Raw genomic sequence first — 24,684 nt, 5'->3', positions numbered from 1 at the left:
ACCCCAAAAAGAGATGATAAACATGAATCTAAATATAGTCTTTGGGTGCTTTTACTTCTCGTCAAAACTACTGCAAAAATGAAATTATACTTTAAATGTTTGATGTGGGTCTCTATAAACTTAAATCACAACAAAGGAAGGCCTATATTTGCAAAGCATGATTCTGCAGGCAACCTGACTGAACCTGCCTCGACAAGCAAAAAATTCTTATTTTCCAAAACAGGAAAATGGTCCCAAGATTAGACCAAGGCCTCAATTGAAATTCAGCTCAATCACTCAGTCAGAAATTACACAAATCTCTCGTCCCTCTAGTCTACAGAGATCCCAGGTCTCGCTCACTGCTGATGTGAATGAGGTTTATGCATGTGTTCTGTGGTACGTACAGCTGACGTAAACAAAATATGATGAACCCTCTTTCACAACCGATACTGAATGTGAAACTTTACATGTACTGACAAGCCTAAGCTTATATCCTGTGGTTTATGAATAAGAAAAAGACATAAAAAAAGTACTACTTCTCGGTTTTTCAGCAATATTTTAACAGAAAAATCTGGCTCCAAACAGATAAGAAATACCATAAAGATACCCTCATTTTCTGATCATAACTGAGCTGTTACAAATGTATGGGCATCTGGAACTATCTTTTATGTTTGAATCAGATTTTTTCAACTCTATTTCGCTCACCTAGGATTGAACTTAAAAAATCAAATTACAAATGTAGGTGTTGATCTCCACACATACCGGTAAATAATTGTCGCTAGATCTCAGACACATCAATTTCAATACATTTACCACGTCCTTCCAACTACATTGTATTCATCCCGTGACTTTATACAGTTTGCAAACCAACGAACCTCAAAGTGCTTTTCTGGTTGTGTGGTTTTAAACCTTGAACTTGGTCTCATCCTTCCTTTCAAGAGGTCACATTTCCTTTCAGAACACTAGATTTGTGGAGTTCTCGATATTTTTTTCCCTCAAGTTCACAGCTTGTTAATTTTGATGTTCATTTATGCATTTCAACTTGGTTTGTTGTCCCAAAACCATTAATGAAATTCAAACTTGTTCACTTTTTGGTTTTGTTTTAAAATATTAATGACTTGTTATTTTGATGTTAGATTACTTTCTATATTTCTTTATCATGCTATCTGGTCAACTACAACATATAAGGAAAGTCTGTCTGTGTATATCATTAAGTGTTCATGATATATGATTATGTGTTCATCTGTCTGTCTGTCTGTCTGTCTGTATGTCTATCTGTCTGTATGTCTATCTGTTTGTTTTTATGTCTCCCTGTGTGTGGTACATGTATGTGTCTGCATGTAAATGTACATGTAGTATATTACAGTAGGTCTATCTAACTGACAGTACATCTGTATCTATAAAAGTAGCCCCACAGGCATTTTCTCTTCTCAATAGTTGTTTCCATTTCCTGTTAAATCATTCATATCCTTACAGCCATCTTTGAAATCAGTCCTATAACAATGACACTGCATTCAGACAGGGCTTGAGACAACTGTGTCCAATGAATGACATGATCTCATACTTGTACATTTCAAAATGTCTGCCCTGGTTGGTTCAATTAAGCACATCGACAGTTGGTCTACAATGTGTTGCTTTAATAGCTTAAAGGAGGAATCATAAATTTGAGGAAAAACAAACATGAGAATGAAAAATAAAAGTGTGTCTACATGATTTTTTTAAATAATTTTTTAAAGCATACATGTGTCCTGATAACTTTTTAAATACCAGTATTTGGTGGCAAAGTTTTGAGAAATAGCCAAATTTTCATATCAGTAAGAAAATTTGATTGATTGGTATTTTGTTCCTGATAAAATTGATGACTTTAGGAGCTGAAACATCAGATTCTGGGCAATTATTGGATAAATACTCTTTGGTTGTGTAGACAAACTCGAGAAACAATTATAACCAACACAATTCTCAAATACCTTTAAAGGTATAGACCAGTTTTGGAAACGCCCCCCTCTGAAAAAATGAAATGGAAGCTCTGATTACCAATCATGTGAAAGAATATGTTTTGACTACAGGTAATACGTGATGATACCAATTTTGCTAGTAAGACCGCCTACTAATTGATTTATTTGGTAAATTATCATATCTATCCGGACTGGATAGATATCGCGTAGTCCCATTTACATTTTTCTGTGTACAGTGCTTGTAACTTTACGAAGACTGGGCCAAATTTCTTATCATTTTTATAATTTCAGAACCTTGCAGTACACACCAATACTTATATGCTAGATGATCAACCTTTTCTGATCGATTTTACACCGTTTCTTTCACAATGCAAACGCACGACCAGAACTGGTCTATACCTTTAATGTGTACACAATAGGATGTGTGTTGTGTGACAGCATCTATTTTCCCTTCCTGTCACTGAACTAAATGTCATCGTCAAAAGATGTAAATGAACATTTGTTCAAACATGTTCCTACATGTTAAAGGGTAGTTAAATGACTGTAAGGGTCACAATATTGAGGAAGTACTATTAGTTCTGGTTTAGTTTCTTGGATTTATGTATAGAAAACTTCCTGAAACACATTTACTTGGAATCTACTGCATAGGATAACGGATGGGTATTATATACCGTATGTGTGGATATCTTGAACTTATCAGTAGTTAAAAACGTGTATTTGATAAGTTTATGAATTATGAGAATGAAAAGGGTGAAAACAATTTTAAATTCTTGTTCATAGATTATTTTCACAGCAATTTTTCCCCCTATATGTACCGGTAAACACCTTTTCAGAAATCAGTTACAAACCTGGTCCTTCACAAATAAACTCTCATCAAAGGGGCTGTAGCATGACAAGACTATGTGTCTTTCCTGTGGCCTGACTCAGGGCCAATCGGGTATATGACGCGACCGCAGTAGGCCCACGTATTCACTTGATTGCAACATACACAAAACCGAAGTGTGAGCAGAACTTCGGTCTGTTTCATGAATGCTAGCGTGCGCTGACCCAGTTAATCAAGAAAATTCGTTTACGTGCAGTTGTCCGAAAGAAGACGTTGATGGCGTCAACCAGTATTTCCCATGCTGCAGCCCCTTTAAAAAAGAAGATAACTACGCACCAAAACTTATCTTCATCGATGCAAAAAGTGGTAATACTTGCTTAATCTTAAGCATACAAAAAAAAGGAAAAATTGTTTTGACATACCTGTTCTTTTTTACTTAAAGCTGGATGGATGCATTTTCTGTAAAGGTATGTGGAGCCTTTTGTCCAAGGCGAGATGAGCCAAAATATGAAGAGAATCTTAATTTCATAATAAAATGGTAATCTGCAAAATAAATTTAAGAACAGGATTAGAGTATAGTTCATTCTATCAACAACAAAAAACTTAAATATATTTATATATATATAAAAACACTGCAATAGAAAAATCACTTCACATGAAGGGAAAGTGAATAAAAAGTGAGATATTAGTTGTGAAAGGAATGATTAAACAATAAATGATCACAATGTAGAGAGATTCTTTGCATCATAGTACAAATATTTATCTGCTATTAAAACAATTACTATTAAATTTGCATATCCTTTACAGGTAAAGACCAGTTTTGGAAACGCCCCCCACTCAAAAAATGAAATGGAAGCTCTTATTACCAATCATGTGAAAGAATATGTTTTTAACTAATATGTGATTATACAAATTTTGCCGAGAAACCGCCTACTAATTGATATATTTGGTAAATTATTATATCTATTTAGACCTGATAGATATAACGCAGGTGTGCGTAGTCCTATATACATCTTTCTGTGTACAGTGCTTATAACTTTACCAAGACTGGGCCAAATTTCTTATCATTTTGATGATTCCAGTACCTTGCAGTACACACCAATACTTATATGCTAGATGATCAACCTTTTCTGATCAATGTTATCGCATGACCATGACTGGTTTTTATCTTTAACTCTTATTGACAAAAAACTTGCACATGTCACCTTTCCAAATATTAGTCATCGCTTTATGAAGAAAAAAATCTGCAAGTGTGCTTAAAATCCCTATCGTGGGTCTGTTCAAAATTTCCTTCAGGATATATACAAATACTGGCCAAGATTCATTCTTTTGTGATTGTTACATTTACGGATGAATGTTCATCATCAAGACGAGACTAATTTCATAGAAAAAAATTGGCAAGAAATTGGAAAGGCCTTCATCATACTTACATTGAAGCAAATATGTCCGCTACTGTTTCCACACAACTGAATAGTGCAAATACTATCCAATACATCATCCATTTAACCTGAATAAAACAGAAGGAGAAATAAAAAAGAAATTGTTATATTAGAATCTAACCAATGTTCTATTTACCTGTTCAATAACAATGTTTATGGTCGTGATCACCTCAATACATGCTAGGCAACATTCCTGCCTGTAACTGCTGTTCGAACTTCAACTAGGACACAGCTTTTCATATTTTTCAAGTGAATAGATTCAGGATTAATCCCGACATCATGCTTCATCTTCAATAAATCAAATCAGCGTTGCATCGGCTATCAGCTTCCTCCTAGCCTAGCTTTCGGTGTCTTCGCTCTATCTAGCTATCTCTTTAAATCTACTTTCTTGTTTGTTATTCATCAATATCAACCTAGATTGTTTTGTATCGGAGAGAGTGTTTTGTTAAGTCATCGGTGAGTAACCTATATATGTACTTTCCACCGTCTCAAACCCCCCCCCTCCCTCCTTTCTTAAAAAAGATGGTTAGGAAAACAGAAAGCAAAAGGGTTGGGGAGGAATACAAATCAAACAAATGTGTGCACCGATTTTGGTATAAGTCTTGCTCTTGCTCAGGATTTGTAACACTCATAATGCATAAAAGAATTTAATTAGATTTAAATGTAGTCAAATTATGATCTTTCATTCTCGAAAGGATCTATAATTGTGGATGAATTTGCTTACTCTGAAAAGAGGTAGGATTCTACAAACCCACAGGGTAAAATTAATAAATGCTTTATAATTCAGTATTTTTAAATAATTAACTACCACCATAGTTCAACAGGTGAAAAACAAATTTGTTTTCATCGACAAACATGAAATATGAAGCTTAAATAATCTCTGATGAAATTAATATTACAAAAAAAGAATATCCTCAAGATATTCAACATGTTTATTTGCTTCCAGATGGTTTTCTTCTCCATCTTCCCTATTTTTCTGTCTTCTGCTTCTCCTCTCTGTAACTTCATCTCCACTTCACTCCACTCACTTTGCCGCATACTGCCATTCCATTATACGTCCATGTTGCTGACGTCAAGAATAAATAAAGTGTAAGATATATCTACAAAATGTATACTGCTAGGCTTTGCCTTGGGACCGAATGACCATTAGAGTACACTTCAATGCGCATAAAGTGACAGAAACTATCTCTTGACATTTCCAGGGTGCAATATATTTTTCCGCAAGACGAATTTCCACAATTCACAATCTCAATTTCGTAAAGTCTGCCTTACAATCGTGACAAACATGTTGCATTTAGACCAAAACATGTGATTTGTTTACCCAAAATTTACAGGAAAATATTGTTTTTAAAGGTAATTTCCAACTTTTTAAAGGCAAAAATGATTGTCATATTGTGCAAACATTGTTTCTCCTTACAGTATTTCCTTCATAAAACATTGAAAATTTAAAGCAAGATTATAATTGTGTGGTACATGTATGTTACAGTTTATTGATGTTTGGTCTACAACCAGTTCGTCTACTACCCAATTGGTCTATTCCCATATGGTCTACACCCAGACTGTCTACTATCCACATGACATGGTCTAATAATCATTTTGTCTCCTTACATGTACCACATGGTCTAATGACCATTTAGGCTAATAGTCATTAATGTCATTTGGCCTAATTTCCTTTTGGTCTAACCTCCAAAAAGTCTACAACTAATTTGGCCTATTGCTCATTTATTACAATTTCCAGTTGGTCTAATTTCCAGTTGGTCTACAATCCATCCATATTGTCTAATAATCATTTAATCATTTAAATAACAGGGGAAAAAATATTAGAAAAATTTTGAGGGCTACTTTTCAAGCTTGCTTGCACGAAAATAACACTCTTTAATTTGTTTTGCATTGAACTCTATGCAAATTTTGGGGGCTCTTTTATGACTTTCGGGGGCTCTTTTTGGCATTTCGGGGGCAAATTCTCCCTGAGCCCCCATGTATTTGTCCCTGATAAATAATAATAATTATCAAATGATTATTACACCATATGGATGGTAGAAAAAAATTGACAATTCACTGTATGTTACATCCTTGCATCATTAAATGTTCAAATATAGTTTTATTAGTTCTATTTCTACTTCATTAAATATCAGCATTAGCAAGTAAATGACTTGTTTATCCAGGGTACCTAGCTCAGCATATGTTATTTGTTATTTTCATGACTACAATTAGATCTCACGCTCTCTCTCGTGCCAAGAGAGTCTAAATCTGATTATGCAGTGACATTTAAATCCACATTTTTTCATGGAATAATCCAATGTTATCCATCAAAAGGCCTGGGGGAAATGAATATAAATGTACAGTCATAACGAAAATACATTGAATATGTACATAAATGTATGAGATCTACTGGATAAATAAATGTATGGAGAATGTTAAGGTGGATTTGACATGTTTGTACAATAAAATGTATCTAGAAAGTGACTCTAAGCTGCCAAACCAGAAACTGTTGTGCAAGTACAATGTAAAGTAATTAGGTGAGTCGCCAAATTCACATGAGTTTCATGTCCCAAAATCATCATATCAATAACACATATTATTTTTAATTCATGATAGTTTCTTGCCACTAAAACGGTCATCATAAACAATTCATGAAAGTTTCATGTAAAGAATCTTCTGATTTGACTGTATTAAAGGGAAAATAAAGTGCCTTATCTGTGTCTCCATCAATGTACAGTGTGTCCTATATTTCCATATTTAATATATTTATATATTTACAATTCTTGACATATTACATGCATTGTGTCTGAAAATGATTTTGACACGAACAGTTTTGGTTGATTCTTCAAAATCAATACCTACATTTGTAAATATCTCTTTGATTTGAGTTTCAAATATGTAAAACAGTATTGAAATATCATTTAAGAGTGGCTCACTTATTACAGCAGACAGAGAAAAGATTAGAAAAATAAACACATTACAGATGAAGCCAGCTAACCACATCAATGCGTTTCACTATCAAAAACAGTACGCAATATTGGAAACTGATCATAACTAGGAATCTGAAAATATTCTAAATCTGGAATCATTTGACAAATCAATTCATTGGAGATGAATTCAAGCGAAGGATCTGGGAGTCCGTTGAGAGCTAGCAAAGCTCTTCTTGGCATTCCTAGACTTCCTCCATCAGGAACGTTGCCATTAGCCCTAACAATCTCAAACTCAAGCTTGAGATTTGAGATCATAACTTCTCAAGAATTTTTTTGAAGGTCTAGGTCTCCATTAAACTGAACAAGGTCAAGGTGAAGATAGCAATTAATGTAAAAGCAGAAACCTTCCCAAATTGTAACAACAACAATTTTAAGGCAAGAAACATTCGTGAATTGAGAAGGAAAAAAAAATCAGTATTGTGTCCGTTTAGATTCTTTCATCTTGCAGCATGACCTTGAACAAATCACGGAATATCTGAAGATCAGATTTTAGAAAGTCCAGTCTTAAAGTCCATATCAGTTGTGATTGATTCATTTTTCATTATGAAACTTTCCCCAAGTCTGACTCTGAACCACTCTTGGAAGTTTCTGATTTTACAATATTTCACCAAAAAGCCTTTTACTGTTTTCACACTGGCAAAATTTTGCTAGACCCCGGACAATAGGTGGGGTTGAAGGGGGTTTTAGCCCCACCTATAGTCCAGGGTTAAGCTTATTCCACTTTCTGTTCAGACACATATTTACCAAAGTGGGCTAACCCCACCTACAACTGTATAGTACGGGTTAGCTGGCCCTGCAAAAAAGCAGGGCTAATCGCGCAATTGCGGTGCCAAGCAAATGAATCAGAACAGAAACGAAAAATAGTCTGGTACTACGCAATGGAGCAAATTAATGAATATTGACACTATAAAGCTAGTACGGGCTAACGAATTGCAGTGAGAACATCATAAATTTTCTTATTCCGGGATAGGCGCTTAGTACAGGACTAAAAAAGCGTGTGTGAAAAGCCAAAGCAAAGTTAGGGGTTAAGCAAAGCATTAAGTGTGAAAAGAGTATTAGTTTGCTAGGAATAATAGCTTGAGCTAATACCCTACATGTGACAGTGAATTAGCTCATGGTGGTTATGATCAGAATTTGCATGCTGTTCTCAAAACTCCGGCTAATGGAAACAGGTCTTGTATCTTCAGCCTTCATATACCTAGCCCCCTATGGAAATCAGGGATGCATCCAGCTGATAAGGAGACATACCCATTGAAAGGAATGGCAGGAAGGCTGTGAAATTGCATTATAAGACGAAGTGCTGATTCAAACAAGTTTCAGCAGGCTGTAATAGTCGGGAGATTTGCTGTATTGAAAATGAATGACAGGATTTTGTTCCTCTTTTATCTCATATGGAGATTGTGAATAAAATCCTCCATCATTTTGAGCCTAGGAATGATTAAGAACTAAAATAACACATTGCTTGCTTTTTCATGCTTTTATAATATATTTTCCAGTCATGAATATGACTGATCATATATTTTTCCAATATTCCAAATAAAAAACAAACTGACTTTTTTTCCTGCCCCTTAAAGCACCTTTGTATGCAGAAAACCTAAAGTTGGTATTCTTTCATCAATATTTGACTTTAAACACATTTGTTTTGAAAATCCTTGCAGAAATAACACGGTACTAAATATCCTTTGGCAAGATATTAACCTGCACTTGCTACTCTCAACCGAGGTGTTAAATGGGTACCCAGTAGGATGCCACTGCCATTGTTGGTCAAACAGTTTTGAGCTTCAAGTAATGCCTGTATGGAATACTCCACAGGGAGTGGAGATTGTGCACACAGTGTGTGCGGGCAAGTATTGAATCCAGTGACCGGGGTAATAGTATATCTGTAAAGCGTTTAGAGACATTGTAGATACGCTATATAAAAGCGGAATGTTATTATTATTAAATGACGTCCTCTTTCACATTATCATTATGATACAATTTAAGTGAAATTTTGCCATTAAATTTTGGGGGCTCCAAACACTTTAGAGGGGCTTTAAACTGAACAATACTTTATCTGCTGAGAGCATGTAGGGTGTGAAATCTTATCCTTGGAACACTGAAACTTCCCTGTGACACTTAATATAGATGTGATGTCACAAGTCTTATCTCATGAGAGATAAAATGATCCATCACTAGCCCTCTCCTCACACATCAGAGTTTTCTTTGCCTCTGGGCTATATGACAGGTTATAGGGTGGGGAGCATTGGTGAAAGGGGGGAATAATTGGTGGAAGGGGCGAGTGACGGGTGACTCATGTACCCCCTTCCCCTCGAAACAATGTGGCACATTGTCTCGGACTCTTGGTGAAAATGTAAATGCGAAGATCAGTGAGCAATGTTGCTCCAAATTATGCTGTCTTTTGGAATTACCATTTAAAGTTAAAAAATAAATTATAAACGATGAACTTTCAAGAGTGAAATTAAAATTTAAAGATTTACTACTTAACTCTCGATTAAAATTAAAAATTAATATATTCTATTGGAACCGGTAGTCCACAATGTGCCAAGGACCAAAGATCCTTAGTTGACATCTCCATTCAACAGATGGGTCCCTCTCTGGGATTTGAACCAAGGACATTGGGTACAGGTACCCAATGCTTAAAAGACACGTATTACAGATTGGTGCGTAATGAAATTAAATACTTACATATTCTTTGACATTTCTTGTCTTGACTGCCTTGTACGAGTAGTAGGCTGGGTACAGGGTTCCGAAGACCAGTCTAGTGGAAAGAGAAAATAAATGAAAAGAGCAACAGTTAGTTTAACATTCACTTTACAAGCATTTGATACTTCAATAAACAGTGTACTATCTTTCGATCCTTCCGCAGCAGTTCTGATCATTTCTTGAAGTATCAGGTCAAATACTTCACTTCATTTCCTCTTTATCTAAGCTTGAAGACCAAATAAACTTCTGAATAATTCAATTTTATAAGATGCTTCCCCATTTCCATGATATTGACACTCTGGAGGAGGCAATTTAACATATCAGCATTAGGCATGCCATTTAAAGGGTAAATCCACACCGATATCAAGTTGGTTTTAATAGATGAAGTAGTAATGAATTTTCAAAGGTGTGATCAACTAAACACAAATTTGCAAGTGGCAACTTTAATATTTTTCATCAGATTTTGCTCAAACTTTCACTGTTCTGTTTCTTTAATTTTTCTGCTTCTATTAAAACCAACTTATAATTAGGGGGACTTCTCCTTTAACAGTATATAACATTAATCTGACTGGTAAATTAGCCCCTTGCGGTGATGTAATTCCTGTTCATTCTGTAGGTATGATATTGGTCTTGTCAGAGTGACAGAGGTGTTAGTTACATACATGTTATATGTCTCATCTCATCCAAATATTTATTGTTTTCAGAATATGCACGATAATAAACAAACAGTGCACAAGATTGTCAGTGTCCCTCGGTTGCTAGGGACTTATGAAACAATATGTTGTCAATTGATGGGACCTAGTCCATAAATATTTCAATATCAATTTTAATGTGTTTTTTTATCTTGTCAATTTATTAAATGATTTATTTCAATTGTGTTGCACATGTATGCATCAAGACCCTTTTCTTGCTTGCTTGTGAGATATTCCAGTAGTGTGACCCCCCCCCCCCCCAATCCCCTTTCTTCATATGCTCCCTGGATACACCCATGCATTGGTTGCAACAGTTATCTGCACAAATTCCAAGAATGCTTCACAAAATCTGACCCTACTTAGAAGAAGAAAAAAAACATGCACAAAGTAAGCTATAATTTGAGCTTGTGAACGATGAAAGGGTTAATGTTGGGTCAGTATTGGTTGTGATGATGAAGATGGGTGGATTAAATGTAATTTCCTAGAGAGGGTGCTGGATGGCCGCAATATGATGTTGAAGGGAAGTGATTTGATTCACCCCAAATTTCTAACCGATGAAGTCATATCCTTGGATGGCCTTGACTGCTAACCATTAAACAAGGTGTGTAACATGTTATATACTTGTGTAAGAAACGTCTCTTAACAGACTCAAGATCAAAAGCACAGTCCAGATTTGGCAACGGTTCTCGCAGAGATAAAATGTTTTAGTTAAAAATTCATGTATTTGGCTTGCAATGGTAAAAATAAATGTGAGAATGTACTTTCATTTTATGTAATTTTGTAGTTTTGTAGCTTTTTTTTTGAAGAATGATTTTAATTAATTTAGAGCTATTGAATTATTTACCTCTTCCATGCATTTTTCCCACTGGAGATAATGCTTCAAATAATTGTTCCATATTTAAAAGGAAAATAATTCCAATATTTATGTGACACTCATAGACCCCATTTTGCACACACCACTTCCCCTTAACAAACAAAAAAAGTTTGTTTTCGGACAAATCATAGAAGAAAACATATGAACTTCAAAAAGGTTTGAAGATCAGCAAACGTGGCAATCTATAAAGTAACCTCAAATTGGCAGGTCAGTCAGGTGATTGTGATCAAGTTCCTCTGAAAATGAATAATCTGATTATTTAATATATCCTTGCTCCCCATTCAAAGCAACTTGTTCAAGGTCTGTCCCTCCTTCTAATTTCTTTCAAACATAAACAAACGCAAACATACACTAACTCATCTGTTGAAAGCCAGAAGGGTGTTAACTCTGTACAACTGCTATAACTGCTATGAGTTAATGTCGTTCTGGCACTAATCAAACAGCATACTGAATTTATCATTAAATCCATCTTTACTGAAAAGATAGCGGATGGCACTGACCCTTACAACACAGAATTGATCTCACTAATTCTGTCTGCACTATCTCGAGATTGCCAAATATCCAGCTATTTGAATTATCCCGATCGCAAACTATCCAGCTTATTTGCGTCTTCATTAGACCGAAGTAGCAAATTAGCTGGATAGTTGGTCGGGATAATATCCCAAGATATCTCGGTCTAGTTTGCGGTTTTCCGTGTTTACTCGAGGTCAGTGGTTGCGAGGTCAGCGCTGAGCAGTATAGATCGCATGTGCGAACCGGAAATCGTTGTGCATGATGGGATCGGGATAATTGACTCCGTACTTCGGTCTAATGAAGACGGTCGCAAACTATCCCGCTAGTTCGGAAATAGAAGGATATTTTGCAAACTAGACCGAGATATCTTGGGATATTATCCCGACCAACTATCCAGCTAATTTGCCACTTCGGTCTAATGAAGACGCAAATAGCTGGATAGTTTCGATCGGGATAGTTCAAAATAGCTGGATATTTGGCAATCTCGAGATAGTGCAGACACGCCTACTGTTATTGAAGGATACAATGTAAGCATCGCGCTTGAATCCAAATCTTCGACGCTTTCTGACTGAAGAAATTGAGTGGGATGTAAATAAGGACACGTACATCAAGGTAATCCAAATATTAATTCTAGCTCTAGTTCAAAGCTTCTTTCAAGTGTATGAGTAAATGCATACAGGAGAGACTGACAGGTCGATGTTTACATGACAGATTGTGATGTCTACCTTCTTTCAACAAATACAATACACTAACAACCAATGTCAATGATTCTACAGTGCCTGCGTTGACTTACAGGATTTTGCCCATCCCTCTATTGAAGTACACTGGATCGCAAGATATGACCACAAGAATAAGACAGTTAGACTTTGGATTAAAGCACTGGGATTATCATTACAGATTATGACTAGGATATATAGTGAAGAGTGGAGACTTTTGCGGATCAGATTTGTGCAAGGACAATGTCAAGAATTGGGTGTGTTTCAGACTTTCAGTAATTTTAATGTTAAAAGTTATCTATCTTAAGAGCTAAAAGGACATTAGCTCTGTGTTAAAGCATATGAGATATTGCCTTTTCAGTTCTCAACGATCAACTTAAAAGTTATAATACAAATGATTGACAAAGGATAGATCCTCAATGGAGTTATATTAACATACAGGTTTTAATGCTGTATTTCAACAGCTCGGCTTCTATTTCAATCTAATACTGATTAAGATCTATAGAATACATCTGGATGTATGTTTGTAAACAAAGGTCTACTTGTATCTGCAATCTCATCAATTCCTTGCATTTCTTGATGGTTCAAAAACTCATCTTTTCCTTTAAATGTCACATTCAGCACCTGAGCTTGCATTCACCGCTAGTCCTGCTCCCCAACGTCTTCCAAATTAGATGTGAGCCAACAGGCAAAGATGTGATGACACGTCAGCCATGAGATCAATGTCATATATATGTGAATAAAAGATGATTACTGCAAGGGAAGGCAAGGGCGCTTTTCCCTCGTGCAAGACCTTTCGTGTTTATGAGCTACGCCATATGGCAGTGATGTATTATTCACAAAGTGCTGCTAGCATCTCAAGTGTTATGGGGAGGTATGTTGTTTCCTGCAAATCTATACACTACACAGCTGTGTGATTGTGCTTCAAAGTTTTTTCATTTAATTAAACCCTCATCTAAGTAAGATCATCTTGAGATCATGTAGCTAACTACCATCCCCCCCCCCCCCAATTAAGATGCTGAAAACTATGTTTTGTATGATAATTCTATTGCTATTCAACAACTATTAATTGTGTCTAGTAAAAATGCTGACAAACAAAAGGTTGTAAAATGAGATGTCATAAGTGAGAAACAGAAGTTTGAACATCATTCTCAAACCTAAACATTACACAGGATCAGGGTCAGTTCACCGAGTGACTGCCCTACAGCACGAGAATGGTACACAACTGCACCCTCCCTGCCTAATGAGTTACTTTACATGTTTATCTATAAGATAGATCAACCTGGTGCATGCATACACACCTTTGGCTACATACAATCATCTACTCAAAGCTGGAAGGAAATAAACTTGTAGGTAGAAGTGAATGAAGACAAGATCATGCCCTTATGAACCTCAGCAGATAAAACACATGTAATCATCATACACTGTATGTGTTTTCTTGCACACTATCTCTTCATACAAATTCTTCTTCTTCCAGTGTGGAAAGGCTGTGAGATGTTTTCCTTCCATCACACTCGCGCCGTCTTCGGGGAATAATCAATAGATCGACCCAAAGACGTGAGCATGTTCTAGTATCATTCGAGGGCATTCCATGTTGCAAACTCAACGATGGATTTCACCCCTGCCTGATAAAAACATCACCCAAGGAGCAGAGACCTCTCACATTTCTAGAGAGAGAAAACAAGTTTCACTCTCGTCCTCTTCACATTATTCAATAGGAATTCACATATCAATAACAGTAGGAACATGACTTTGGTGACAAATCTATAGTAAATCATGTCATTAATCTACCTAAATGTTACAATAAAGCACCGAACACCGGAATACTCCTAGGTTTACATCTACTCTAGATCATAGAATATACTGTATCTCTAGAAATGATAGAGGTAAAATTTATATATTTCCAAAAGATTTCAAACAAACATTGTTTTATACAGTAGGTTTGCGGGTGCACCATGTGAGAGAGAGAGAGAGGGTTGAGGAGTCCTGAAAAGGAAAAACATTGTTTTATTGGTTATGTTTAGAAAAGACTGGAGGCAATACAAGAATATATTACAGATCCTGTAAAAAAAACTATCTATTTCTAACATGCAGAATATGCTCCAAAAGAAATCCAATTAGTAAAAGTAGGTTGCCAGGAAAAGGGATTGATGGAAACTTGTTGACATTTACAACATACATGTAAGCTGATATCAGGTTCCAAAAAGGAAATGAAATCAGGTTAATTAATGATCGTGCAGATATTGTTACAAAAATAACATATGTGAGTGTAGTGGTACATGAATGTAATTTGTTAATGTACAGTCTGAAGGACATGGGAAATACAAGGTCTTAATGTTAATTCCATTAGTAATATTGATTTTTCTTAAAGTAATCTTGATTTGTGTACCGCGCTTTGAAACTTTTATGTCACAAGCACTATATAAATTCAATTGTTGTATTATTACAATTATTATCATGTTGACAGGTTTGACAACACAGGAATTTATCAAGTTTGTAAAAAAAAATTGTGAATTAGTTAAATTATCCTCATTTCATTTCAAAATCATAGGGCAGATATCATTTATTTGCAGGGCCGAACATTCAGTATGGGCTTCTGCCATTTCCTGCTATTTGTATGTTGTTGTTGTTGTTGTTTTTTGGTCATAGCCAGAACTCAGTGTGACCTTTAACTGACAATTTACAATTATCTCATAAACATCAGTGTCACAAAGATAGCATCCCCCAGTGCAAAGAGGACAATCTCACACATCACGCTCACACCAACATGCATCCCAGTGAAAATTGTTGTGAGAATTGTCACAGGTTACATGTGCTGCGTGTCTCGTCTCCATCCTCCCCAATGCCAAATGGCATGTTCTCTCTTCAGGGGCAGATCGTGGTCCTTGATTGCTCATGCACTAAAACTCCAATGGGGAATGACTACCCATTACGTGTATTGGTGATGATGATGAAGGACTCCGGTATATGCACGGCTCGCGCTGAATGAAGGCGTAATTGCTCTGTATGATTGTAATGCCCTTCTCTTGATTAGGTCTAATACATGTACATGGGCACTGAGCTTGGGCTTAATTTGAAATTAGAGGTGTATTGTATACTACAAGTATGTATTGTATGTAGGTCTGCATGAATACAAATGAAAATAAGCATGATACAAGTACATACACACATGTATATGTCTCGTGTTGCTGCCTCTCACTCCCTCTCCTCTCTCTCTAGTATTAATGAACTGCACAATCTATATCATATTCCCATATTCCTTGAGATTTACAATGTATATTGTAGAACAGCAAAGGTGAATGTGTGTGCATGTATCAGGAAGGAATAGAATAATATTCATCTGTATCTTCGTCTATCCTTGTTGACTTGATTTACACTCATTTATGAAAATTGATATAAAAATAGACAGCAGATTTTTTTGACTGCCAGTATGTACAGTACTTCTTCTTTCCTTATATTTTTATTTTTACTCAAAAAGGAACTATTTTTATTGGAGAATAAGAGTGTAATACCAACCCAATACATGTCCATACACGCTCCCTGAGTTTACATGTACATTGCAGATCAAAAAAAGAGACCAATAATGAACAATATTACAAACTGTCTACAAGTTCATTTTCACAAGTATAAGCCACAAATATGTTTGAATAAGTTCATTTTCATCTTCTTTTTTTTTTTGGAGGGGGGGGGGGTAAGAGGGGCTTTAAAGTTCAAATCATTAATGTTAACCTAGCCCTTTAAATTTACATTGTGTATTTTTGAGAAGCACCAATGGGTATAACAGGAAGGTCACATATTGTGTCAGTTGAGCTGCTGAACAAACTAAAAACCCACACATACGGATGATCACTCACTTCCACAAGGTGATACAATAGATTCCCACTATGCATGCTCTGCCCACGTAAATACTTGTTCCTACAACTTTTATGTTCCATTTTCTATACCACTAAATTTACAATCCTAAATTTTGGTCAAACAGAGGAGTACAGTCTCCATAACTCTAAGTCACAAAAGTCAAATTTTCCCCACGTTGAAACATTTTTTTGTACCAAACTAAACAAAACACATGTTATTTACACTGTATCCTAAGTCCAATTTTGCATACATGTTAGTCTAACAACTGTTTGCAGTCTCAACAAATTTGACTCATGCAGATTAACTGTACATGTAGTTCTTTGTGACAAAGATATATGCAATACACAACCAATAATTTAGTATTTAGACAATTACTGATCGGGGAGGAAGGTCAAAAAGAGCAAGTAAATATGTACTGTAGTTCTTAAAATTGCAGGTTTATCAATATCATTAAGAAACACAGTGCCTAGAAAAAATGTATTAGGCGCGTTATAAATGTGATCTATTATTGTTATTATTATTAAAAATAAACAAAGATACACTGTAGGCCTACATGAACATGTATGTGTCTAACCTATATCATGTCTCCGAAGGCATAAACCAAATTGCACTAGACCTCTACATGTACATTTAGATGTAGGCCGATACATACATGTAGAATCATTCCTGGTACAAGTGAATGTACACTAAGGCATCACACCATACTTGTTCATCAGTGCATCTCCTGATTAACTCTGGCCTAAAGACTTTCAAAACAAATCAACCTTCAAAACTAAGTTTGCGGAAATACAAAGAGACGATCCTAGTAATGTGATGACATCCTTGAGCCAATTCTCCGCTGTCAACAAAAGCAGTCTGTGATTTCAAAAGGCATTGTGTAACTCTATCATGCCTCAGCAGACATACCTAAAACCACTTGGAAATTATTGATCCATAATTTCAAGAAATAATACACTCTGCTTAATATTTGTTATACAGATTCTGCATAGCAAATGATATACTTTTGACTTCATTATGATGAATCTAAAATCCTTTGTGGGATTAAACGCCTACATTTTTTTTAATTGACATAAAATAGAGATTATGAGGAGGATAATAAAAATTCATGTATGCTCTTGTTGTGGGAGAGTGGGCAGGTGTATTTTGCATCTGCCACTGTCAGGCAAACAATTCTACCAAACGTGCATTTGAACTGCTCCAATGTTTGTATTACAGTATCTACTGTTTACAAAAGATGGTTCACATTGATCTGATTTGGTAAATACAAACCCAAATGAGTATGCACATATAGTCATAAAAATGATGGCTTAAAAAAAGTCATTAAACAAAAATATGAGCGGTTGTGCAAGACTTCATTACAACGCAATGTTTATAAATACAGATACCGTAACCACAGTACAGACAGTCGTATCATTGGGCAAATAAATCTGCGGATCTGTTTAATTTCAACTGCCTTTGACAATGAAATGTATAAATAACTACAGAGAACAAGGTCATCAAGCAATCTAAATGACATTTGTCTAGCTACCTTTATGACAACAGCGTTTTATTACAGTGTACCTTACTCATTCCAATACGATCCATAAATCTTTGGTGAAAATGGAAAATGATTGAAAACAGATTTCCAGAGTGTATTACATTTACATGTAGCTGGCCTTGTCTGAATTTGGTTTTGTTTTGTGTGGTCCTTGTGCATATTTTTCCCAGTTTCATATTGGAAATAAAATCTCATCTGATGTACTGTACAGTGTAGTGGATGTGTTATAAAATACTATTAGACATGCATGCACTTTTTCCAACAAACAAAATAACTTCTGATGTTTAAAATTACCACTGTTGTTTAATTTATTCTAATCATCAAATGCTTTTTTCTGAGATTCAGCTTATAATTTGTGAAAGACGAATACCTGGAATCACTTAAAATCAGTAAAAAACAGGTACTGAATACTACTGAAAAGAAATTGTATAAAAGCAGATTACAGTGTACCTAATAAGTCTAGTACCTGACCCATACATGTTAAAGAAATTACCGTAAGTTAAAAACAGGAAGCCTACACGTGTTCCTCATACAGTAGTTGCACTCTCATGATGCAACTCTATGAGTGTTACAGGAAAGGACTTTGTTTTGTGTACGCCTACATGTACACTCACCTTTTCATGTTGACTGTGTCTGTGACAATACTTCTTTATCAACTTTAACCTTGCAAAAATTTTGTACCACGTCAACCACAATACGACAGAAAACAAAACTACGTACAAAGTAATACATTGCAGACCCAGACAACAAAAGTACTCTGCCCACACAGCAACGGCATCATAAGAAGACCCCCCCCCCCTCAGGCCCTCAGAAAAAGAAGAAAAAAAAAAAAAGTGACACACTGACTGAGAAATTGCTACATGTGTTTCCTGTGTGTAATCAATTCTCGATTCTTTTGACAGAGTTCTAAATAAATAATAGGAATATTGCACTAAAAAACTTACAAGGGGACTAGGAAAAAGATGAAGAAAAGTTTTTTCTGTACTGTACATGTATGTATTACACTGTTGCACATTCACACATACCTGTACACATTACAATTCGTGAGTGTCCACAGACAACTACACTATTCTTGAATGACAACGCACTTTTGTATACACACTTATTAATTACATGTGGACAATCTTTTATAGCCCCTAGGTGGCCGATGATCACTCTGTGATGATGGTAGCCAAACCAGGTCAATCAGGCCTGGCATTTAAGCAAGCGGGTTATAATGTTTTCAATCCGTTCTTATGACAACATTAGGCTGTGGATAGGTATCGGTAGGTGTATAGGGCACCCTGATGGCTGTATTGAGTTTATCAAAACACATGCTGTGATTGCATTGCAAGCAGCCTTCAATGGCTTGGACATGTGATGGAAGATGTACATGTACATGTACATGTAGATCTATACTGTTTCTTTTCTATGGGAAACAACTGACCAGAAGAGAAACCATGCATACAATCTACACTGCATGTACTAAGAAGTTGAAAAGAGAGATGGAATGTTATGGATCCATATACAATGCCATGTGGGCGTACATGTACCTGTATGACGGTTGGATACAGGTGTAGTTGCCAAGGATAAAATTATTCATTCATGAAAAATACAATTTTGAAAACTGTTTGTTTTGTGCATGCTCCATTGATACTGAATATTTGTGGGTGGTTTGACTGACACGTGTGTATCAAACCGTAAAATGCTTCCATACAACCATCTTATCTTTGACATCAAAAGTCATGTGGCTGGAAGAATTATGAAATTGGTATAATTATATACATGTATGAATGCCTGATACCAATTGTAAAGGACTGAAGGACTGACTTATAGAATTGTTCACTGATTGACTATAAACAGTACTTACAGTAGGCCAAAAGGTTCTACTTAACTAAGCTCTTAAACTAAGGCTGTGCACAACAGTGTAATGAGGTACCCGAATACACTCCCAGGCTCACAAGCGAATACTCGAATATTCAGACGCCATGTTTTTCTATAGTTTTTTATAATTTTTTATAATTTTTTTTTTTTTTTAAATTTTTTATTTATTTATTTATTAATTTTTTTTTTTTTTTTTGCCACTACCATACCACTCGGCAGTTTCCCAGGTCCCTCGCCGAAAACCCATGCAACTTTACTTTGAGTTGCAGTTGAAGGCGCCAATTACAGTAAACAATGCTGTTTTAAAAACCAAAGATGGCAGAATAATCCATTTTCCTCCAAGTCCAAACAGAAATCTAGACATTTGGTCCCAGTTTCTGAAAGGTGAGTTTGACAGTGCTTGAGTTGGGAAACATTTTTACCGACGGTACCATGCCAGCGGCCGCCGCTCTCCCTGGCACGGCTAAGCGTGGGCCTGGACATTATTTTTATTTTTTTTTTATTTTTTATTTTTATTTTTTTTTTGCGGCCGAATATTCGGGTACGAGAAATCGTACCCAGTAGTTGTCAACCGTGCGGGTACTCGAGCATTCGACTACCCGTCGCAGCCTTATCTTAAACCCACAAACATTTTATATTTTTCATAATAACATGCAATATGAACATCCCACTTTGCATTAAAAAGCATATGGAGAGAAGTTAGGAACAACTTGATTTAATCAACATTAGGAAACAGCAACCAAAGTATGAAATTATATGCTCTTCATATTATCCCTTTTGCTAATGGACTCCTTTCAGTCACTTCCTTGAACTCCTTCATGAAATAAAGTCTACTGGTATTAAAAAAGGTTTTAACAAAACTAGAAGCCACAAATTTGGTTTTCCTTCCACTTTTATGTCAATTCAATGATCAGTTTACCAGTTTAGTGACTTAGTGGCAAAGCTGTGAAGAATTGAAGGAACTACAATAAAAACATAAAAAACACTAAAAACCTATGAAGTATTAGTATGAAAGCTAATTCAGCTATCAAATAATACATTACTTATCTGTTTCAAAAATCTTGTCGGCATGGTTAAAATAAGGCCTACATGTATGCTTTTTTTTTTTTTTAATTGAAGCCATACATTTTGAAACATGAGCCTCTCTCCAAACAATATCTTTTAATATTCTGTAGCGCATAAAATTGCTATGATTGGCGAAAATTTCGGATTAATAGAAGTCTTCAACTTTTATTATATTCACTTTTATTTTTTTATCTATGACAAATGATGACTGACATATCTGAACAGCTGTTGGCACTTCTTTGTATGTAACCCACTGTATGGGATCTGTACAAAGTGAGTCTTTCATATGAAATATGAGGCATTTATAATATTATCTATGGCACTTTCATATCATATTTTCTATGCAATTTCCTGTCAATTACTTCTTCTTCTTCTTCAAGATAATCTGCCTCCTTCAATACTGAAGATTCTTGCAGATGCCGTATACTCGGCCTGGTTGGGGTATGCAGGTGGACCATTACACCGGGGTTTCCCCCTACTCTTATACGAATAGTGCAATGGGTTCTTAACGTGCAAGGGTGGTGACTCTCCTGTACACAGGGCCTCCATTTAACGTCCTATCCGAGGGACGGAGTGTTTTCCACTTGACATAACCTGCATCTATGAACAAGGGAAGGGGCACGTTAACACACAACGCAGGCTTCAGTCATCCGCCTGGGTGGGAGTCGAACCCGGGATCTTTGGTTCGACAGGCAGACGCTTTACCGACTGAGCCAACTCGCCTCCTGTTGAGTGTTATCGATATCGCTAGCTAAGTAAAACTTTAACCTCTCCACACCAAATGCTATCATATTTAGGGTAAATTATTGATTTCTTGTTTTCTTCATTACATTTTCACAACAGGTTTTACAGTAGACTTGTAGTGTACCGTAGTTAAAAACTTATATTGCCAAGATTCGTGCAGACTGTTGTGGGTCTTGAGAAATGACAAGGTTTCATACAGTCAATACCTTCAAAAATATCTAAAAACTCATCTCTTCTGTTAACAACATAACTGTCAAGCGCATTTGAACATGTAGTCTATGAATTTATGATGCGCTAAATAAATATATTATTATTATTATTTATTAATATTAGTGACATGTCAGTGGGGTTATCAATATCCAAACCAAGTTTAACTTTGGATATTGTGTAACTTAGCTCAGCTGTTCCATTGGCCTTACTCATACATATTTCAAACAACTGTTATAGAAAGCCATTTATGTAACTTCGGCAGACTCACAGTGCCGACGATCTCCGACCTGAGCGGAGGAAGGATACAAGAGAGAGAGAGATGCCAGTAAGATGTTCTGCTTTACTTTAAAATCTAAATCTAAAACAGCCCAATTGACAGTTTAAACTGTAATTTAAATAATGCCACATGCAAGTCACTGCCACACTGAGACACTCACAGCTGTGAGTGTGAGTTTGGCAGTGCACAGTCAATCATTTTTCGAAAATTATGTTCATGAAAATAGCAGTCCATACACGTTTAGAGTATACACAAGTGCAACACACATTTGAAGACAGCATAATCACAGTGCGTTAATCTTCATTTCAAGAAGAATCAGTTTCACAAGCACTCATTGGATTGTAACGTTAGTTAGATTGGTGCACTTGAGTTGAATTGAGGCCCGCTGACTCGACTACATACCATCACCGCGGCGAACCAGGGACAATCCGCCCGCCCTAGCCGCACTGCGTTTCATTCACAGTGCACTTACAAAGTCAAATGCCAGAAGATAATCGCTTCAAAAATCATACTTACACAACGAGTCTCGACAAAAGATAGGCGACCATTTTTGCAGTTTGTATCTTCCTAAGACATAGAATTCACAGTCTGCTCTTAGCTGGGAATATGACAGCGGCTGCCACTCTGCCAGACAAATTTTCAGTTGAAATCTCCCAATCGTCGAGACCGTTAGCTTTCCCACATATCCATCTTGATCTGTTTATTTCGATATGCGCATGCGCGGATGTTCGGTAAATTTAAATGGCTTGGTTATTGTTGTGCACAATATAATTGGACACTGCGGGCTATGAATATTATACTGTATTTAAATCTGAATTTTGATCAAAATTTCTTTTATATTTATGACAAAGGTGTCTTTAAGACTAATATAAAACATGTTCTGAACACAAAAGATCTGCAATTATATCCATCCAGTGAATGAACACGAACTTTTTAGTTATTTTGAATTAATATATATTTCAACTAAATAAAAAGGAGGGGAGAAAAATGAGAGAGAAAACTGATAAGGGAATTTGAAGTTAAAAATTAAAGAGGTATGTAGGCATAAACCTGTTTGGATGCTAAAAGGGATTGGCGTAAACTGGTATTTTCTTTCTTTTGTTCCTCCTCCCTTCCTTACTTTATGTCTTCCTTCCTTCTCTAATTACTTCTTCTCCTTCTCCTGCTTCTCTTTCTTCTTCTTCTTCTTCTTCTTCTCCTTCTTCTTCTTCTTCTTCTTCTTCTTCTTCTTCTTTCTTCTTCTTTCTTCTTCATCTCCTCCTCCTCCTCTTCCTCTATGCACCTCCCTCCTCCTTCTCCTCCTTCTTTGTCTTCTTCTTCTTTAAAAAAAACTCCACGATGCCGTTTGAATTTGGCCTTCATCTATCCCAAAACATATAGCTTTAAGTCATGTTTCAACGTTTTGACCAAAATTATTTAACGTTCTGTGCAATCCATGGTAACTGATTTCCATCTTAAGTTTCCAGTGTAAATGATGACAGCGACTTGACAATGGAAGTTGAATGTTCAAATCAATATTTCTTAAAACTGAGTTGCAATGAGTGTATACGGTCGCCGATGACGCTATAATTGATTTGTTTTTTCTTCTTCATTTAGTAACCTTTTTTCCCCCTTTTATTTATTTTGCTTGTTACATGTTTTTCTAACAGTGTAGGCCTACAACCACCCCTCCCCCCTCGTCAGAGAATCCTTGATCTACCATTGACCTCCTTGATCTAAGTCGAAGATAAGTTTGATTATTAATATAAATCATCATCATTAGCAATTGAAAAATCTTGGACCACATAGTAGCCTGAAATTGGAACAAATAAACGAAGCGATCAAATCTTGCTCTGGCTGATGATTCGGTCTAGCGACCTCTATCAACAGATCAACATCACACCGAGGTGGAGAGGGCGAGGAAAATGTCGTTCTTCAAAGAAAAAGGGAGTGAGAATCTGAGAGAGAGAACGAGAAAAAAGGTGGAAGAGGGACGGATGGGGAAGAGAAAAGACAGAAGAGACAGAGTAAGAGAGAGAGAGAGAGAGGTGGAAAGGGGAAACAAACTAAAATTCAAAATTTGTATGAATGGGGAACATGATTTAACTTGTTTTCATCATGACTTGTATATACATAGTAAATTCTTTCTCAAACATTTCTTGAAGGCCTGATGAAATTCATTTCTCTCTGTTTTATTAGAGCTTGTGATAACAAAAGGGGCACTCATCGGAGAAGAAAAGGGGCACTTATAAAAATGAAAAGAGGGCATACAAAGGAAAAGAGGCGCTTGTCAAAATATAAGGGAAACCTCGAAGATTTGACAAGAGGCAATAATTTATAAGATGTGAAAGGGTACTTATCAGAGATTGAAAGGGGCACTTCTTGTACCTGAAAAGGTGCATTCACCTGAGATGAATAAGGGCACTTAAGAAAAGAAAGGGGCACTTACTGCAAAGGAAAATGGGTATTTGTCGAAGGAATAGGGGCA

At 36.0% G+C, this 24,684-nt stretch overlaps 1 protein-coding gene across 1 annotated transcript in view; it reads right to left on the bottom strand.

The window, feature by feature from the left end:
* The window catches only part of LOC581920 (receptor expression-enhancing protein 2), a 49,138-nt gene extending 26,205 nt beyond the window's left edge, over positions 1 to 22,933 (bottom strand). The window contains exons 1-4 of the mRNA XM_781897.5: positions 22,734 to 22,933; positions 9,854 to 9,926; positions 4,188 to 4,264; positions 3,180 to 3,300 (exon numbers count right to left, since the gene is read on the bottom strand). Of these exons, the coding sequence (XP_786990.3) occupies positions 3,180 to 3,300; positions 4,188 to 4,264; positions 9,854 to 9,926; positions 22,734 to 22,765 (303 nt within the window). The 5' untranslated portion in view covers positions 22,766 to 22,933. The remainder of the gene's footprint in view (positions 1 to 3,179; positions 3,301 to 4,187; positions 4,265 to 9,853; positions 9,927 to 22,733) is intronic.
* Between the last annotated feature and the right edge of the window lie 1,751 nt (positions 22,934 to 24,684).

The sequence above is a fragment of the Strongylocentrotus purpuratus genome, unplaced genomic scaffold (assembly GCF_000002235.5).
Source record: "Strongylocentrotus purpuratus isolate Spur 01 unplaced genomic scaffold, Spur_5.0 spur5_scaffold_15, whole genome shotgun sequence".
NCBI classification, from domain to species: Eukaryota; Metazoa; Echinodermata; class Echinoidea; order Camarodonta; family Strongylocentrotidae; genus Strongylocentrotus; species Strongylocentrotus purpuratus.
The sequence above is the reverse complement of the archived record's forward strand: the minus strand, read 5'-3'. Positions and strand labels throughout refer to the sequence as shown.